The sequence below is a fragment of the Dendronephthya gigantea genome, unplaced genomic scaffold (assembly GCF_004324835.1).
Source record: "Dendronephthya gigantea isolate DGI-Jeju-01 unplaced genomic scaffold, DenGig_1.0 000094F, whole genome shotgun sequence".
NCBI lineage: Eukaryota > Metazoa > Cnidaria > Anthozoa > Malacalcyonacea > Nephtheidae > Dendronephthya > Dendronephthya gigantea.
The window spans coordinates 423,991-444,456 of record NW_021163104.1 but is presented as its reverse complement, the minus strand read 5'-3'; the positions used below and the strand labels follow the sequence as shown (position 1 = coordinate 444,456).

Below are 20,466 nucleotides of genomic sequence, written 5' to 3'. Positions count from 1 at the left end.
GAGGCACTTCATTCAGTGTGAATAATATATCACCGAATGCCGGTATAACGCATAAGACATAGCCGGTAAGAATGATAAAATATTTTATGGAAATTCTACAATACTTAAGCAATGTCAAATTGAAAAAAATGATTTGAGAAAATTGTTCGACCTTAGCTTTCAAACGCAAAAATATAGCACGCTCGAAATATTTCATTGTAAATTCGACAATTATAATGCATGCTGCTTTGTGGCCTTGAATTTTGCCATAGCACGTAACTTTAAATTCTCCTCAACGTCAAAATCAAACGATGTACTATAATTTTTTTATCTCATATTCGTGCTACGACGCGCTTTGGTTAAAGCAAATATAATAATAATGAAACACATCTTTAGATAGTATTTTAGAGTAGCAGTTAATTACCTCCAAGAATAGAATTGTTAATATTTAATAAGTGGGGGCCCGCATTGTATAAAAAGTGTATTACCTGACACGTACGAGGGTCTCCAGTTTTGTAAAACATCGTAGAGAACTTCTATTGCTTACAAATCGTGACTGTCAATTTATTTTGGTAAGTCGTTTTAATAATCAAAGTTTTTCGGCTAGGTATAATTATATGACTTAATATATGTGTAGATTATTTCCGTGAAGAAAAACTGCACTCAACTAAATTAAAAAAAAGCCGAAACTACATGCAATCACTAGCTATATATTAACTATTTTCGTTTTCTTAGTATGCAATTCAGAAATATAATGAATTATTAGTTTCAGACATTTATGAGTGTTTGCATGCAAGCTGTACTTACTAACTGCTGGCGCTGTATGTGAGACAAATAATATAACTATACGAACATGTCTGTTATGGCTTATATAGTTAAGTGCGTGTGCATAAGTGACGGGTCAAAATTTGGTCAGTTTTTTCATATAAAATCTTGGTCTTGATCTTAACTGAAAAAGGTCCTGATCTTAACTCAAAAACAGCTTTTTTTTGTGCAAAGTCTTGCATGACGTACTCGAGGTGAATTGAAAAACAAGAAGTAGTAACCTACTGTATTATTAATGTTCTACTAACGCTAACACTTGAACCTCCACTAAACCCTTTTCTCTCGCCTACTTTTTCTTCTTCCGCAGCATTTTTCAGCATCATTCTTTCAATTTATCTGAATTTTTTTCAATGTTAGTAAAACGGTGAACAAAGACAGTGTAAAGAACAATGAATAAGAAGAATTTCATTCAAATATTTATACAATTCATAACAATTGTGGCAAACTCCGAGTCAAACGAAGCTTTTGTCAACATTTGCTACAATTCCAGTCTCGAAGGTAAGGGTGGATTTCGAATTACAGATAAATAGTTTATAAATATTTGCACATTATTTTCTTTTGAATTAAGAACAGTCAGTTTTTTAATTCTATGGAAAGTACGCAAATACTGTGTAGCGAACTATTTTCCTGAAAGTAGAAATCCAGCATAAGTTAATATTTGTTCATTTAATCGAATGGCTTTTTTTAGCATTGAATCTTTAGGCCTTTCCTTTTCGCCTGTAACATGTGACGCATATGAGGCTTTATCTGAGTGGCTGAATTGACGAAAAAAACTCATCGTTCTTTTTGCCCATCAACAAACTAGGCTTGCAAAATTTATTGAGGTGATTGCACAGATGAAAGCCCGGGCTAACGGACCAAAAGCTTTGCAATAGAGAGGTTAAGATACCCCGGTTCCGGTATACGGGTAATGTACCGGTAATGTATGTAGCGGGTAAGAGTTCCGAGCATTTTTAAAAGGTGATAAGCAAAATAGTTACAACGTTTTAGTTATTGTTTTGTCGTCTATATACACGAGAACCAACTGAATACTTCCTTTTTTTTTTCGAAACAACAGCATATTGATATCATGCATATTTGATGAAAATGAGATGTCTTAAAAAACAACCTGGTTGTGCAATTGGTTGTTAGATATACGAATAGACACTTACGCCTGTATTCTAAAAGCTCACTCACACTCAAACTCATTGAGTGGAAGATGTTAATCTTCTCAGAACGTTTCAATGGCGGTATTTCCAGCCGAATAGAGGCTTGATTCTCAATGATTTACCTTATATCTTTTCATCTATTCCGAGAAAACTTTCTTTTTCATCAGCATTAACAAAGTTTATATGTCATACTCGATGAGTGTGAGTGAGGCTTTTGAATACAGGCCTTACCCGCTTCTCCATTTTCCTCTTAAAACTGTTAAAACTCTCCAACATTCACCCGTATATTGTCTTACGTGCTTGTAGACCTTGGTTTACGGCGGGAAAACGGGTACAAATACGTTTAAAAATGCTGACATCTGCAAAAATTCCAAAACAAGATGGCGCTACCCGTACCCGTAGACCAAAACCGGGGTATCTTAAGCTCTCTAGTATTAAATATTTACGTGGCGTACCTACAAAGTAAGTCACTTACTTATAACAAATTCATACAATAGTTCTAAATCCCAACTTAGGAAAGCGATTACGACGACACTTTTCACTCTATCTAGGATTCAGACTAAATGCACCAGTTGTTAAGACAAATGTCGTTTCTGAATGGATAGATTGCGTAATGGAGTGTGCAACTGAGATATGTTGTAGATCTATCAATTTCAAGAAGAAATGGACTTCAAAAAATGATTCAAATTGTGAAATGTTACACAACGTGGTTTACAATACATCTGAGAGATTACTGGAGAAGAATTCCTCCTATGATTATGTTTATCTTGTTAACCCACAAAAGGTATCACTTCATATTATAACAGATGTTTTAACATATTGTATGAGTCCCGTGTTCCATATTGTATGAGTCCCTAATATCATATAATAAGGGGCGTGGCGAAAATTAACCTGCAAAGGTAAAAAGTTTGTTTTAAAAATGCTTTGCTATTGGTCAAAATAATGCAGCATCAACAGTAGCGTATCCAGCCCAACGGCATAGTCCCGCTATAAAAATATATGCCTACTTATGCCTAAAATATGGAGTTTTTAAACCATGGTCGTGCCATATCATTATTCCAGGCAACAGAATGTTGTCAGAGCAAAACAAAAGAAATTTATCAGGCTTTGTATATACGGGTATGGAAAGTAGGGTTAAGCTGCAAATATTCTTTAAATCAGTCAGGAAAAAGCTCTCTGCTTAAAAAATATGGCCCAATACTTGGGTATGGGAAAAATGGGTATCTTCATCGTGAAATTTGGTAAGGTCACACAGCACCGCAAATCCCTAAATTACAATTTCGCATTTAAATGCTGTAAAATATTTCCATTAGAAGAAAATCTTTCTTCATAGTAAACGTTTCGTTTGAAAACGTTTAGAGTGGTTATTACAAGTAATATTTTTGTCTGTTCTAGGAGTTCAATGCCACCTGTTTTGTTAACACTTTCGATGAAATTATAGCAGGTTTGTTTTAATAAATTGGAAATAAAAAAGAAAATTTAATCCCACTTAATATTTTGCTGCTTAGTTGAAGAAACACGGTATTGGAACATGAACACAACAAGAAGGTTTGATAAGGAAGGATTAAACTTACAACACATATGCTTCATTTATATTCCACTCCTTAACAAGAAATAACTTTTCAGAAATTGATGATCGTCACATGGAGTTTACCTGAAAATATTTGAAATTTTAGGCTACGTCTGCGCTGATATTTATCATAAAGGAATAAAAGACAGTGGAATTTATGAAATTGACCCAGACGGAAAGGGAAGTTTCAAAGTGTTTTGTGATATGACAACATCAGGTGGAGGATGGACTGTATTTCAACGTCGTCTTGATGGAAGTGTTGACTTCTACCGAGGATGGCAAGATTACAAACAAGGTTTTGGTAACTTGAGCGGAGAATATTGGCTTGGACTTGATAAAATACACATGATGACAAATATTTTAGAAAATGAACTTCGTATCGATATGGAAGATACATCTGGAAACACTACATACGCTCATTATGATTCATTTAATGTCAGCAGCGAAAATGAGAAGTACAAGTTGAATGTTGGGGGTTATCATGGTAAGACTCTCACATTAAAATGTCATTTCAAAATGTTAGAAAAACCCAGCTCTCTTTACCATTATCGAGTATATTATATACAGTTACTTGGCAAAAGCTTAAATACAGTAGACTTTTCTACACATATGGATGGAGTTGGAGCATTTTGACTCTACTATAATCTCTTCCGGAAATAAGCCCTGCGAATTTAGTGACCTCCCTAATTTCGGACGTGTCTTTAGAGCTACGTTGGCCCACAGTTAATAAAATATACATGGTTTGAAGACTAAATGTACAATACATCTCGTTAAATATGTTATAGTCTAGACTTGTGCAAAAAGACAGTTCCTTTCTAGTCACGTTCCGATTGTATTTTAGCCAAATTTACCAATGGCATTCGTTCTTGCTAAGCTCCTTTATCTGTGCACACTCTGGGAAAATGCTATTAAAGAATTAATAACACTAAAGAAATGAGCTGCAAGGCTAATTCTTGAATGGTCAACTGAAGTACCCTCAATATTACTTTTAATTAATCTGTCAACCTAATTAGATAACCTTCCTCAATTTGATCAAAATGAGAAAAATTCTTTTGGTTTTCAACACTTCAAAAGCTTCTTGGCCACCAGACCTGCGAAGATTGTTCGATTACGTTCCCGACTCTGCTCCAATTGAAACCAGATCGACAACCACAGACTTAAAGGTTCCTTTAGTTAATTACTAATGAGGCTAAATCAAAGATATTGTTTGCAAGTCTATTTAAATCTTTACCTTCTCAAGTAAAATCATAGAGAATTATTCACTTAACTCTCTTATATAACAAAAATACAATAAAACAATTAGGCTCTATACTAATGTTCCCAAACATGAGCACAATGCTTTCAACGCTTTTACCAACATTGATATGATTGATAATATACTAATTTAAAATTTTAATTGATTTCTCGAAATTAATTCCATATTTTCTCGTTACCATAGGATATTTTCTATTTATCTATACATTTAGTTTTAATTTCATTTTAACTTAATTTAATTTTTAACAGGCCTTGCATATACTTTTACATTAAGGTACAGCAGGGGATGCGTTCACAAATCATAACGGTATGGCATTCTCTACCAAAGATGCTGACAATGATGTTTTTAATAACAACTGTGCGGTGAAATTCAAAGGAGCCTGGTGGTATTGGCGTTGTCATTATTCCAATTTGAATGGTTTGTATCATTATGGCGCACATACATCGTTCGCTGATGGAATCAATTAGTACCATTGGAAAGGTTTTCATTATTCTCTGAAATCAACATCGATGAAGATACGACCACGTGAATTTGGAAAGAAATAAAGTTGCTGAGCAGTAAAGAAAGAAGGTTTAGGCCCTTTATATATATATATATATAATATAATATATAATATATAATATTATAATAATATATATATATATAATATATAATATATATAATAATTATATATATATATATATATATAAATATATATATATAAATAATATAAATATATATATATAATTATATATATATAATATATATATATATATATATATACATATATACTTGTTGGTTTTCATAATAAAAATTAATATGTAATATGTCGTATAGAAATATTTACATATTAGGCCGATAATAACGTTTATAGCTACATTGAAATAGTTAGCATGCACAGCTTAACGTTAGCGTACAAATATTCAGTTATGATAATGAATATATCAATTATAATTGGGCCACCAACCAAGCACCGACCTGCACGAACAAGCTTTGTGATTTGTCATTCATAACAATAAAGGATAATGAAATATGGAAAATATACAGTGCCTATTTTACATATTTACGCAATTTCTACAGTCATGTAACCAGGTAATGAAAATCCGTCTTAACCTCGAGCAGATTACAAGACCACAACCTTTATGAAATACATCTCCGGATCTCTGATGTTGTACAATACCATGAATACATACGAGAAGAGCAGTGGAAGAATCGTAAAGCCACCAGTGAAATCAGTGGCGTCGCCAGGGAGGGAACTGGGGGGGACGAGTCCCCCCCAGTTACTCTACAGATCACTTTTGAGATTTTTCTAAATATGATGAGAAAAGTGAGGGGGGGTACAATGATTCTAATTTCTAACAGCCGTGTAAGTAAAAGTGTTTTTTTCGTAAAACATTACTTTTGATCACGTAAAGAATAACATTATAACATGAAGTATCAACATTTCGCCAACTCAAACCGGAAGTCAAACCTTTGCCTTTGCTTAATTGGATTCAATTTTTTTGGCGCATTATATATATAGAAATATTGAAATACTAGATCCTCATAAATGGCACTGCGCGACCCCTCTACGGAGGTCGTCAGTGAAGCGAATCGAGCTTTAATAGTAAATATTTTGGGTCCTGTTAGACCCATTATCGAATTTCCCGTATCAACATCTGGGAAAAGAACCTTCAAGTTCCAATCTCGTTGGTATGACCTTCATTCATGGCTAGAATATTCTGTACTGAAAGACGCAGCATTCTGTTTTTACTGTAGGTGCTTTGGGACACTTGGTAAGTGAACGAATGTTACGCGATATTTACAACTTAATTTTCAAGCATCATAGAATTTACATAACTGGCGAAGGCAAATGAATTAATAAATAAAGTTTCAAATTAACCTAATAAATTGGGATTAATAACGAACACATCCTTATACTTAAGGCTACTAGACAAAAAAGGCTTAATAAAACGAAGAAGTGGTTTTGATTTTTGACAGTAAATTGTCACTATTCCTACCTTCTGGCAATATCCTAATAAGATTTTTCAAAACAGATATTAAGCAGCGGTTTTGACACTATCTGTACCTTCCGGCAGTCTGCTTTTTTTGTCGTGTCATACCTCAAGTTAGTATATGCAATGGGCACACTTCAACCAAGCTCGGTTCATTCTATAGCGGTCTGACTGTCAGAAAACCGCTTTTTTTTCACTCATATTTTGCCACACAAAACAATTTGCGTAATTTATTAATGTAGTATAATTTGGACCTAAAACTTAACTTTAGTTGGAAGCTCAGAAGAAACATTCACAAAGACAGGCTTTCGTACATGGAAAAAAGCTTCTGGCGAAAGTGGAAAACTGATTAATCATGCTAAAACGCAAATGCATATTCTGTCAATGGAGCGGATGCAGAACTTTAAAAGTGAAAACCAAAGTATTGATGTGCAACTTGCTGGCATAGCTGAAGCTTCAAAGACAAGAAAAGAACAAGAACGAGAAGAAAATCGACGGATTGTTCAGACGATTTTTGATGTAGTCCGACATTTGGCGAAGCAAAATACCGCATTTCGTGGACACGACGAGACAAATGATTCAGCCAATCGCGGTAACTTCCTGGAAGAACTTTTGTTTTTATCTAAGTATGATAAACCATTGAAACGTTGGATGGAAACTCACCCACAGAATTTGTCATATTTTTCTCCCAGTATTCAAAATGAAATGATTGGCATGCTCAGCAATATGATTATTGAAATAATAAAATCCGAAGTGATTTCTGCCAAGTATTTCTCAATTGAATGTGACGAAGTAACATCCCACAAACGAGCATTCATGTCCGTTGTTGTTCGGTATGTCTACGATTATTGTATTTGGGAAAGGTGTATCAAGCTACATCGTGTGACTAGTTTAACAGGGCAAAGCCTTGCAGCTGTTATCATTGCTATTCTTGCGAACATGAACTTTCCCATCTCCAATTTAGTTGGTAAAGGCTTTGATGGGGCAAGTAACATGTCAGGCAAGGACGAAGGCGTTCAACAACATCTCACCGCAGCTGGTGCCGATAAATCTGTATATTTCCATTGTTTTGCACACAAACTAAACCTTGTCTTGGAGAAAAGTGTTAACAACGTACCTTCTGTGAATGACGTATTTGATATTATTGGTTCCGTCTATCATTATCTCGAAGGGTCTCCAAAGAGGCATGCATTATATGAAGAGAAGCTAAAAGTTCATGGCATATCAAAGGGAAAGATAGCGTTGCACACGCTTTCAGACACAAGATGGACTGCTCGATCCGACAATTTGGAGGTTGTTTTCAACACCTTGCCTGCAATCATAGCGATGCTTAAAGCAATGTCTGAAGAAGGCGAATCAGCTGCAGATGGATTGCTTGTACGTATGCGAAAGCTCAAGTTCATTGCTTCGTGTATTGTACTGAAGAAGTGTTTTGCTCTAAGTAGATCTGTCTCAGAATATCTTCAGCATGAAAACATGGACTTGGTCTCAGCGGTGTCAGGTGTGCAATCACTGAAGGAGTCTTTGTCCTCGTTTCGAAACGAGGAAAAGATGGATCAGTTTCTACAGGAGGCACGGAAATATTGCACGGACCAAGGATTGGTTGTGGACGACTTCGATCAGGTGGATCAGCAACATCCAAACAGATCAAAGCGTCGGCGCACAATACCTTCCTATTTCAACGATGGTACATTCTGTTTAGACCAAGACGCCAGAGCAATCCAAGAAGAAATACCTGGTAATGACCGCCCGAGAGATCTCTTCAAGCGAGATTTTTTCTTTCCATTTTTGGACTGGATGCACAATGAGCTGGAGAGGAGGTTCTCTTCTAAAGCGTGTGAAATATTGTCGCTGGCTAACGTTTTTCATCCCAAATATTTTAAAGAAGAAAATTCGCACCAAGCCCAAAACCTGGCCAAATACTACGGAATCGATCCTGATGTTGTCGTAAATCAATTCATTCTGTTTTCAAAGTCTCGTGAAATTAAAGTCTGGAAGGAGAAGTACGAAGAATTTCTTAGGATGAAAGAGAAAGCTAACAACGACCCCTCGACGAAAGCACCCGAGACTTGGCTTTGTCTGCCAACTCTTTTAAAGGTTTTTGGGGAGAATTCCATCAGCAACCTGTACCCTGATCTGTTTGAGGTGGTAAAAATTGTTGCTACTCTTCCTGCAACAGTTGCTTCATGTGAACGAGCACACAGTAAAGTGAAGATAATAAACAACTACCTTCGAGCGTCGATGTCCGATGAACGTCTTGAAAATTTAGTTCATATCAGCATAGAAAGAGACATTGCAGATAAGATTGAGTTGGATACTCTTGTTGACACGTTTAGATTAGCTAACAACAGAAAGTTGCCCTTGTAAAACTATTTGTTTATAACTAAAATCGCCAATCTGTGGCTTTCAGTTTGTCATGAAACTTGCTTGAAAATGTGGGAAAAAACTTGCTTGAAAATGCGGGAAATAGTGTTTTAGAGACTCTAGTTATAAAAATTTCTCGGGGGAGCATGCCCCCGAACCCCCCTAGTTGTCTCGCGCCTTCGGCGCTCGATTTGTCCCCCCCAGTTAAAAGTGCCTGGCGACGCCACTGAGTGAAATTTGTTTTAATAAAAGAAATTTTTTATATACAGTATGTCTGCCATGTTTTTACCCGTTGAACTTTGCCTTTACTTAAGTTTAGTTTAATTACGTGTATTTTTATCACCTAACACATTCAATTTGAATTACTTTTTTCCACTTTTCTTTACCCAAGCTATACTAGAACATCATTTAATCCAAATCTTATATCTTCCTACTGCAGCACACACTTGTTTTGCTATATTTCTTCTTTCTTCCAAAAGGACTTTTTCACGATAGTAGTTTCCACAAAAAGTTGTCAAAATGGCGGTTATATCAACATGGCGTGCCAACTCATGACGTGGCTTCATTGCACATGAGCGTTGGACAATATTTGATGATAAAGAGTCTAACTTTGCTCTTTTTTAGGTAAAGCAGGAGATAATTTATCATATAATGATGGCATGGCGTTCTCTACCAAGGATTCTGACAATGATATCAATTTGGAACGTAATTGTGCGGTGGATTGCAAAGGAGCTTGGTGGTATCGTGGTTGTTACCATGCCAATTTGAATGGTTTCAATTATTATGGCGCTCACACATTGTTCGGTGATGGAATCAACTGGGGGAACGCCCAGTATTCATTGACGTCTACATCAATGAAGATGCGACCTCACAAAAGTCGGTAAAATTATTGTATCAAAGCACGCGTTAAAAATTAAACGATTTTGATGATTGTGAGCGGTAAAAATAAAATTTTTGCATGCAGAAACTTTCCACTTCATGCAGAGTTTACCGACCTCTTGATCAATATCGTATCCACTTTGTATCTCACAGTTTAAACATTTATTAGCTTTGTATGAACGCTTGATCGAAATGCTATTATAACGGAGAGAGGCCCAGAAGAAAACGATTGACCAGGGGGTTTAAATTATTTGCAGTTTTGTAGTATTGTTCTACTTTATTAATTTTAATTTATAATTCTATTATATGGTGTGTACTCGAGGAATAAATTTTGTAGCGTAAAGGAATGCAGGTAGATTTGGGATCGTATTAGGAGTGGGCAATAGAGTTTTTTGAAATATCTCATTGGCATGAAGAACTATATAAGTTTATTGAATATACCCATGAATATGTAATATATTGATAATAAAAAGTGTATATTGTAGTACAATTATATCATTGTACCCAAACCTATTTTCTAAGCAACTGAACTTGACTTAAATGTAACAATATTTCAAGACCGTAGGAAACAGGGAGGCCGTGGTCCCTAAAATAATACATTTGTGTGGAGGTTGAAAATCATTCGACCCCTCCCCCCCTTAAATAATACAGCGCTCTAAAAATTAAAAATCCGAGACTTCTTCTTTGATATTCAAACTGAGTTTTTAAGATTATGTGCTGGTGTGACATTATTAATTTTTACACCTTACATAATGACAAGATAGACAGAATCATGCTCGGAAACTTTACTTCGATATTTCATTTTAAGCTAACGTTTTATGACGAATTGTTTACGATTATTTCATTTTGATCAGCAAAACGTATCACACAGCATCACAATCCCACAATCATGTATTCTTTTACAGATCTGCACAATGTTACCGAATATCAGAATTGCTTAATTATTAGCAGAGACCTTCAGCATAATTGGGGCTAACGCTGGGGCGTAACGAACGATAATTGGGAGCGGGGTGAATATTCATATAAGCAGTTCTTTCCGTCGGATTTCTATTGAAAGCTAGCTATTGCACTTGCAAATGAATTCCGTCGGGCAAAACTCAGCATATATAACGAATATTCACCCAATTTAACGTTCAATAACGCCACTGCAATTTACGACACACTTCAAACCCGCAAACGCCGACAAAATTCATTTTAAATTTCGAAGCAAATACTGAGGCTTCCGATGTCCGAAAATGGTGGATGCAACAAAGTGAAAACTGAAACGAATTATATGTCCAGGAATCTGAGTAAATTAAAAATCTTCCTTCAAATGCGACTTCGAATTAGTCGTTTGTTGGCTGCGGTTTGATTCATCGGTATGAGGTCAGTAGTTAATAGCCTGACACCAACCAATGAGCAGTTTTAATTTTAAAAGAGATCTAAATCACTTACGTGTTGCTCTTTTCTTGCATTCCTCCTTCATGTAGTTTATTGAGTTTAATGATCGTAAAAAGCCAATCGTGGCTGATGAATATTTTTGTTTTGTCACAAGCTGCATCAAAGAAAGAGAGCTAGGGTATTAGTTCAAAAATGAAACTATAAATATTCAAGGCGTTCACCAAAATAACAACTATGCCATCTTAGCGTCCAATAATGTCACGCATGTTTACGTGAAGCTCTTTTTATAAGGCGTAATTAATTAACTAATCAATTAATTATTTGTTAGAATAATTAAGGGTATATTCTAAAGTTGATTGCCAAAACTTTACAAGATTGCCTACTACAATCCATTTCAATCACAGCTTAAATTTAGCCCTCAAATTTCGCTTATAAGCAGGGTTCAAAATTCAAACTAACCCGGTGTAAATGTGTTTACACCTGGTTCGTTTGCGTAGTTGCATGGAACAGGGCTTTTCACTATCGATACTTCTATAAATTATAAGCTTGTTGTATATTTATTTGCTAGTGGAAAACCGGCTTTATGACGTGCTGAAAGAGAGCAAATCGTTTGCAAATTAATTCAGGACCAAGGACATTCGTAGCTGTGCCGTTATTGGATCTGTCTTATAATTTCATTAACTATGGACCAAGATGAATGTTTTAATCATTATTACAGCTGACAAATTCATGCTGAAAAACCAAAGTTAAAATTTAAAATAGAACAAACAAGCTTACTTACCGAAGCGTTGCTTTTATGACTTCAGAGATCAACATAACTTCTTATCCCATTTAACCTGCTAAAATTAAAGCGTAGCATAAACTACACAAATAAACCAAGGATGTTTTAAAGCATCATGACAAATACTGTAAAACAAAAATATTGAGAACACTCAACCACTTGTAAAACAATGCTGTATAGTTCTATCGACACGGATATATAGGCTTAATTGAAATTAGGCTTGGATCATGTACGTTGCATTCTGGTCGCGTTGAATGTAATTCGGTAATTCTAAACAATGGATAATGACTGAGATCATAACGAGGCTGAATGCAGTAAAGGCTTCCGACTCCGGAACTCCGACTCCGTGTTATCCATGTTGTGATGTGGCAACGTTGAATCAAAGCTACAGGGTGTCTCAAAAGAAACGCAACCACTTAAATATGCAAGAACATTATTATTATTCGGGTTTGCACCATAGTTCAGCTAAAATGACTTTTAGCATTTTTAGCACAGGATTAAGAGCCATTTTCAATTCCCAGAGGTGCTTATCTATTGCGCTTTAGAGCTGTATCAATGTTCCTGCATATTTAAGTAGTTGCGTTTTTTTGAGACACCCTGTAGATATTTATTTCACCCGCTCCTCGTGTTGCAAAATAAAGTCATCCTATTGGTGAACACTCCTGGCCTGACAGCTCAACATTGCTTCTGATTGGACGAGCATAGTAATTTGAATAATATGATTAATTCTTTCCTTTCATTTCTGATGTTCAGCTTCAGGAGAAGTGAATTAATCATATTATTTAAATTACTATGAACGTCCAATCAAAAGCGTTGTTGAGCTGTCAGGTCGGAAGTGTTCATCCAATAGGATGACTTTATTTTGCAGACACGAGGAGTGGGTGAAATGAATAATATGTGCTTTTGATTCCAGTTTGAGACATCACTTCAGCGCTGGTCTTCGAAGAATAAAAATGAGTCTCCTCCACGCCAAGAAAATTTCAACAGAAATTGCTATCAGATTGCTATCGTCTTCAGCAGAAAAGAAGTTTAATAGAAGTTTACTATCTCTGACAGACTGTCGTTGGTGTAATACCAGGTAATATGCCTTTCCCTTTGCGTGTTTTATCAGCTTGTTTCATCGTGAGCTTTTGGGCTGAGGTTCCACGTGTCTTTAGTTCACGTCTTGTAATGCCTCTCCCGTAGTGTTCCTGTTGTGTTCACCTTTAAATACAAACTTGTATAACACTAACGTTGCTTTTTATTCTTTTTAATATGCAAAATTTTGACAAATTAAAGCGAAGTTAAACGGTGAGATTTGTGAACAAGAGATTGACGATCGATGAATGGTGGTTGAACTGGTTCAAGATAACTCGCCTTTAAAGAGAAAGCACGTCCAGGCTTTTTCTGGGGAATATTGATGATATAAGAAAGGTAATAAATTATACGCTAAATTTTACCGTTCAGCCGCTAACCTTCGCTCTAACCACACGCAAATTACGTTTGCATTGAGTTCTAAAGACCTCAGCAGTGAACTAATGGTGCCTTTTATTCTTCCAGGTGGAGTTTGAAAGCTTAAAACCAAACTGAATGAAGTGAAGTGGGCAAGAAGTCCGTTACCGTAGCTAAAATTGCCCGAGCCGACTCGCATTTGACTCAAGATAACTCGCCTTTGAAGAAAAAGCACGTCTACGCATTTTCTTGGGACTTGTTGATGATATGAGAAAGGTAATATACGCTAAATCTTGTGTGAGCCGCTAACCTTTGCTCCAATTGCAAGGAATTACCTTTGAATTAAGTTATAAAGACCAAACCAGTAAACTAACATTGCCTTTTATTGTTCCAGGTGGAGTTTAAAAGCTAAAACCAAACCGAATATAGAAGTGAGCTGGAAAAGAAAACCCATAGCTCAAATTCCCCGAGATGACTCGCATTTAAAGAGACAGCAAGTCCAAAGCTGCTCTTCATCGCTTGTTGCTGAAATGAACAGGTAATTTTGGGTCTATTTTATTCAAAATAGAATGGAAAAACTTAAAACGCTTGATCAGACATCATGCGTTCTCTCAACTGAATAATCATAGCATGTTTTCTCCCGATATTTAAGCTCCCTTCATCGAAGGTAAATCCTTCAAATCGCTGTCTATAACAAGCATTACTTTGGTTTTATTGCAGGTAGCGATTTAGCGGGTCAAGCCATTTGAAACGACGACAAAACCTGTTCATAATAAAACGTGAGTATTAAGCAATCGAATATTTTTAGATAAACCGAACAATGGGGAGTTTATGATTAAGGCAAAAAGGACAACGGCCGCATGATAATTGCATATGATTATATCAATAATGGCAAAAAAGGAAATATTGGAAATCCCCGAGGGGTTTTATAGAAGTTGTTGTTTTTACAAAATCCCGATTTTACGCGTGTTTCTCAATAAAAAATATAGTTTGCTTATTTCTGTAATCTTATTTCAGGTTGGTGAGTAATAGCTAAAACGATGATGGCAAATCCACGCCTAATGTAGACAACTTCGACGGCAAATCTACGCCTAATGTAGGCAACCTCGATGGCAAATCTACGCCTAATGTAGGCAACCTCGACCGCAAATCTACGCCTAATGTAGGCAACCTCGACGGCAAATCTACGCCTAATGTAGGCAACCTCGACGGCACTCTACGCCTAATGTAGGCAACCTCGACGGCACTCTACGCCTAATGTAGGCAACCTCGACGGCAAATCTACGCCTAATGTAGGCAACCTCGACGGCAAATCTACGCCTAATGTAGGCAACCTCGACGGCAAATCTACGCCTAATGTAGGCAACCTCGACGGCACTCTACGCCTAATGTAGGCAACCTCGACGGCACTCTACGCCTAATGTAGGCAACCTCGACGGCACTCTACGCCTAATGTAGGCAACCTCGACGGCACTCTACGCCTAATGTAGGCAACCTCGACGGCACTCTACGCCTAATGTAGGCAACCTCGACGGCACTCTACGCCTAATGTAGGCAACCTCGACGGCAAATCTACGCCTAATGTAGGCCAACTCGACGCCTAATATACGCCAAAACTACGCCAAATCGACGCCAAAAAGCAACGTTCAGCGATGCCCGGGCATCGTTACAGGTTAGAGTAGCCTGGTGGTCAAAAAATGTGCATGCAGGGGTTAGTCTGTGCATGATTAACTTAACGAAGTTAACTAATTTAGTTAACGAACTTAAGTTAAATAAAGTTTTAGGTTCAGTTAACTAAGTTCTGGCCACCAGGAACATAGCTAATGCATGATGCATGTGAGCAAACGTTTCTTAAATTCGGTTAAATATTTTATTCGGTTTTGCGCTTAGGACTGCTCGCTTGTGCTTAGGGCTGCGCTAAGTGATAATTTGTCTGTTAAAACTGAAAACATATCACAACTGTTACATATACCCATATTTCACCTAAGAAATGGCTAAAAAGCCATGCACATGCACTAACACAAACCATAGCCACAAATGGCAGACATAATCCCATAGGTTCTTTCCTCTTTCTCTCTCTCTTGTCCTGATTGAAATCATCTTCGGCTCTTAAAATCCGGTCAATTGCGGCTTTCGGAATTAACATTGTAAAATGATAACTATAGGGTCACTATTCGGTCTGGTTGTAAAATTATTTAGATGTAAATACGTTTTTGATTTCTCAGCAAACATTGTAAATATACGATTATATCTTGCCTTACTATATTTTGTAATTGAACATATAATATTGTGTAGTGTATTTATGAAAAAACATGATTTATATCAAAATATGAACAGATACAAAACATCATGCACTATACCTCATGATCTTGTAGCTGCACATAAAATAGACACGCACACGAGTAAATACATTGATGCAAACCATGGCCTATATAATGGCTTCTAGTTTACATCTCTCTTATCTCTTGCATTCACCTAAGGCTACAGTTAATATTCAAGCCAGAAACATTGATTTTACGGCATGTCTTAAACTGTCTTGCTATTCTGAAATACATGAATTTATGCAATCAAAGTTAACACACAGTCACACACACACATGCTCTCAATTAATGAATTTGAAATTACTTGCAGAAAATAAAGAATGGGGGGTGCATGCTGCTATCTTGAAACGATATATATGCCTTATTTCTACTACAGTTAGAAACCAATTACGAGACAAACATTGGCAGTGGCATTGTAACTTTATTATTTTTCCAAGGTCTCTGTGAGATTTCCAATCATTTAGCTTCGTCGAGCAGTGCTTATGAAAAGTAAGGCGCCACTTTTTGTCTGTACTGTTTGACTTTGCTATGTGGTTCGAAGTGTTAGCAGGTATCTTGGGATATCTAATAACGTTGCAGTGTTATTTTCATTGCTGTTTCTATAAGAGCAGCTTGCTTTGGCTATATGCCTTAGCTCTAAAAGTTTTTAAACAAGATTTTCAAAGAAAAAAATGTACTCCTGTGGCTGTTTCTATAAGAGCAGCTTGCTTTGGCTATATGCCTTGGCTTTGAAAGTATTAGTCCAATTTCTCTGAAAAAAAATTGTACTTTTGGTGCTGTTTCTATAAGGACAGCTTGCTTTGGGAATATCCCTTGCATGGTTCAAAAGATGTTGACTGAATTTTTTAAAAAAAATATATATTTACACTTGATGCTGCACTTGGTTTCGACAGTTTGTTGCTTTGGCTAAATGCCTCAGCCTCAAAAATATAAGTTAATTTCTTGTGGTATTTTTTCCAAACCTTGTTTTTACAAGGGAAGCATGCTCTGGCTATATGCCTCAGCTCTGAAATGTGCAATGAAGTTTTCAAGGACAATTGTGTATGCCTTCATGCTGTTTCTATAAGGGCTCATGAAATATCTTCAAGTTAACTCGATCCTTGAAATATGTGTGCACAGTTCGACAGCTTAAAACGAAACTATTAGGAACACTGCCTATGATTTGTCAGCAGAATAATTCTAGTTTTTGGACGAACGTAACTTGAATCTAAGCGCTCTGAACTCAGGCATTTTTATTTATTACTATATTAGTTCGTCGATCTCATAAGCTTTATTCAGCTCTCTACCAGAGTTAGTGGGTTAAGTCTATAGTAGAACAAAAAAATACACGATAACTTAGAAACACTTACTCGCATTAATGCATGTTTTACTGATCAGTCTTAAACATTACTCAAACACAATAGCACACTGTAAAAAGACATGAACAATTTATACAAAAGTATGTCAAATTAACATTTAACCTGCACTGTTCTATAAATTTAAATGTCAAGATCTTAAACGCACCTACTTTGTAACCGGTTTTAGATATAATAGTTTAATGTCTTCGTATACTAATGATGTACTATTTAAAGAAAACACACACGCTTTGTAATACATGTTTAGTGAAGTATTAATAAAAATAGGACCAAAATTGTCCGTCTCCTCTCTCTTGATTTCAATATCCTTAACACACACACACACACACTTTGTTGTAATACATGACTTTGTTTTAATAAAATCTCAAACTTGTGTACTCTGTGTTTAATTCCGGCTTTCGGTGAGGGTTTTTCTCCAGGCACTCTGGTTTCCCTCGTAAAAAAACAGTGTCCGTGTGTTCGGAACCGTGTTTACGGTTGGTTTTCCATACGAAAATTGAACTTTTCACGAGTAAAATTGCATGAAAGCTAAACATTTCTTCATGTTGACAATTTATATCTGCATAATTGGTATGTCTCGTTATACTCGATAAAAAGTATACTCGATAAAAAGTAAAGAATATTTTCGCAACCCAGTAGACTTTAATGTCTGACGTAAACGCCCTCAGAATAGAAAACATAATGTCTAATGGAAGCTGACTTGTACACACGGTTACTGGGTTCAATTCCCGGGACACTGTTCTTTGTCGCGATGAACTTCATGTTCTTCAATCAAAGCATGCATGCAAAGCTTCACGCTTCTATAATTTCACTTGACAATTGTTGATTAGCACTTTACTGATTTTGAAAGACGTGATACAGCCAAATTGAAATGCAATACTTCCTCATCCTGGTGCTTATAAAAGAACGACCACATTCGCCAGATGCGTACTTTAAACGTGGAATATCTGTTCAAGATATCAAGATGTTCTCTGAATCACCACCTCATCAGTATAATTTGGCTAATTCTCAAGATTAAGACGAGATAGTTGAATATCAATGAGAACGAAGAGACAATCCGATTGGCTATAAAGTAATGCTGAAGATTCCTTAGCGACAAAATGATGCGAGCTTGTTAAATCCTTACCGTACCTCCTGCACCTACTGTGAAGTAGCCTGCGTCACAGTCCACTCCCTGTAGTGAGTCACTACGGGGAGTGGACTGTGACGCAGGCTAACTGAAGGGGCTTCTTTCTAGAACCAGCGCATGATGCACTGAGATTACATCTTAACTTTATTAAATAAATATTCTTTTTAGTCCGTTTTGTCAGATCAAATTTTCTCTTTATTTATGTTGTCAACTATGACCGCAGGAAAACTGGACGGTAATTGTGATTATTTAAACTGATGATATTTGCACTGGTATATGGTATCTTTTATTCCCTTTAATTTGTCCAAAGTTGCTCGTACATTTCCTCTCACATCATCTAGTTTGCCAAGAGTGTCAAGACTTTGAACGTTATATCGTAGTTGCTTATAGAAATCGTGTATTTTCGCCGGATTTGTCCCCGAAATCACTGGTAGTTTGGTGATATTAACTATATACGCATTCACAACTTCGGCTGACTTCCCGTACTCGGCTTCGAGAATATTTTTGGCTTTCGAATAATCTTCTTCGGTAAATGGCAGGCCGTCGATGTCAGAACGTACAGACTCTTCAAGTAATTCTTTCAAGTAGGAAAACTTTGTTAAGGTTGAGTCGATCTCCGATATAAATTTTCCCCAAAACCGTTAGCCATGACTCGAACTTGCCGTTAAATTTTGTTATGGGCAATTTCGGCAATTTAGCGGCGGACGTTAATTTACATTGTTCGTTGGTTTCTGCTTCGTGTGCTTTTACCTTCGCGCGTTCTTCCTCAAATTCCGCCTTCTGCTCGAGTAATTCTCCATTAAATTCCAGGTTTATCCTGTGATCTTGCACTGCTTTCTCGTTTTGTTCACGACGATCAATTTCATTGATTTGGTGAGCCAATCTTCCTACATATTTGTCCGCTTTAGCAAGCTCGTCTTCGTATTCTTTAGCCCATTCAGTGACGTCTTCTTCGCTTTTGCCCTTGGAAAATTTATTTTCTTCTACGGTCTCTTTAATATTGTTTATCGCTTTAGCGAAATTCTCAATAGATTCCCGCTGTCGCTCAGACGCTTGACGGTCTTGTTTAGCCAATATTTCTTCGGCTTTTCCTTGCCTGAATCTCAGGGCTTTGACTTTGCTTTCGAGTTCTTTTAATAGCTTCTCCATGTTTACATTCGAGCGTATATGACGTATATTAATTCACGATTCGCACATACGCGGGTTATTTCTTTGCTCTTGATCGAGCTCAATTACGATTGATCCCGTCGGAGGTGCCACTCTGTCGTGTTAAAAATATGGAAAACACGGAGTATAAATGTTTGGAAGTCTGCCAAGCTCAGTGGTCAATGACTCAACGAAGAAATATGCAAATTTGATAGCGTGTTTTTAACAACATGGCGTCAAATTCGCGTAACATTTTTGCTATTCCGAAAATGGTAAATAAACGTCCGAAAAACTTATCCTTAAACATATAAATAATATTCCTCAATTTAAATGGGAGGATATTGTAGACAAAGAGGAAATTGGATGTGGCAGTTTTGGTGTGATTTAAGGTGATATAAGGACACGTAATGTAGTTAGCTACAACAATAATTCTATGACTTTGAGCAAGAGGCATTATAGCTATAATCTTTTGTTATTGTGTATCTTTCTTTTATACTATTACTGTGGTATAAAAAAGCTCGTATAGACTTATGAGCGATCCTTCATTTATGAATATATGTATAATTTACGTTGACTCCGTGTTTTCCAAACATTTCTACTCCGTGTTTTCCATGTTTTTGGCAGACTACGTGTTTTCCATAACTTTTGACTCCGTGTTTTCCAATATATATATATATTTTTTTTTTAAAGATTAAAGATTTATTAAAATGAACACTTTTTTGTAACCTTAAACGGTTAAATTACAAAGGTTCAAAACAGGATAGGTATAATAATATTATTACGTCAGACTCCGGAACTCCGACTCCGGAACTCCGACTCCGCGTGTTATCCATGTTACCTTCGACGTGACCAAAAAGGGGCGGTATTGAATTATGCCTTAAATTTGTACATTAATTTAAACAAAGCACATGCATGCAGCTAATAATACTG

General features: G+C 36.4%; 1 protein-coding gene across 1 annotated transcript; it reads left to right on the top strand.

Annotated features, from left to right (window-relative positions):
* The first annotated feature begins 2,332 nt into the window (after positions 1-2,332).
* On the top strand, positions 2,333-14,621 carry LOC114533725 (microfibril-associated glycoprotein 4-like). Its single transcript, XM_028555319.1, has 7 exons — positions 2,333-2,414; positions 2,504-2,736; positions 3,348-3,396; positions 3,629-4,006; positions 9,739-9,994; positions 13,980-14,123; positions 14,603-14,621. The coding sequence occupies exons 1-7, from the start codon at positions 2,333-2,335 to the stop codon at positions 14,619-14,621; spliced, it is 1,161 nt and encodes a 386-aa protein (XP_028411120.1).
* Positions 14,622-20,466: the final 5,845 nt, after the last annotated feature.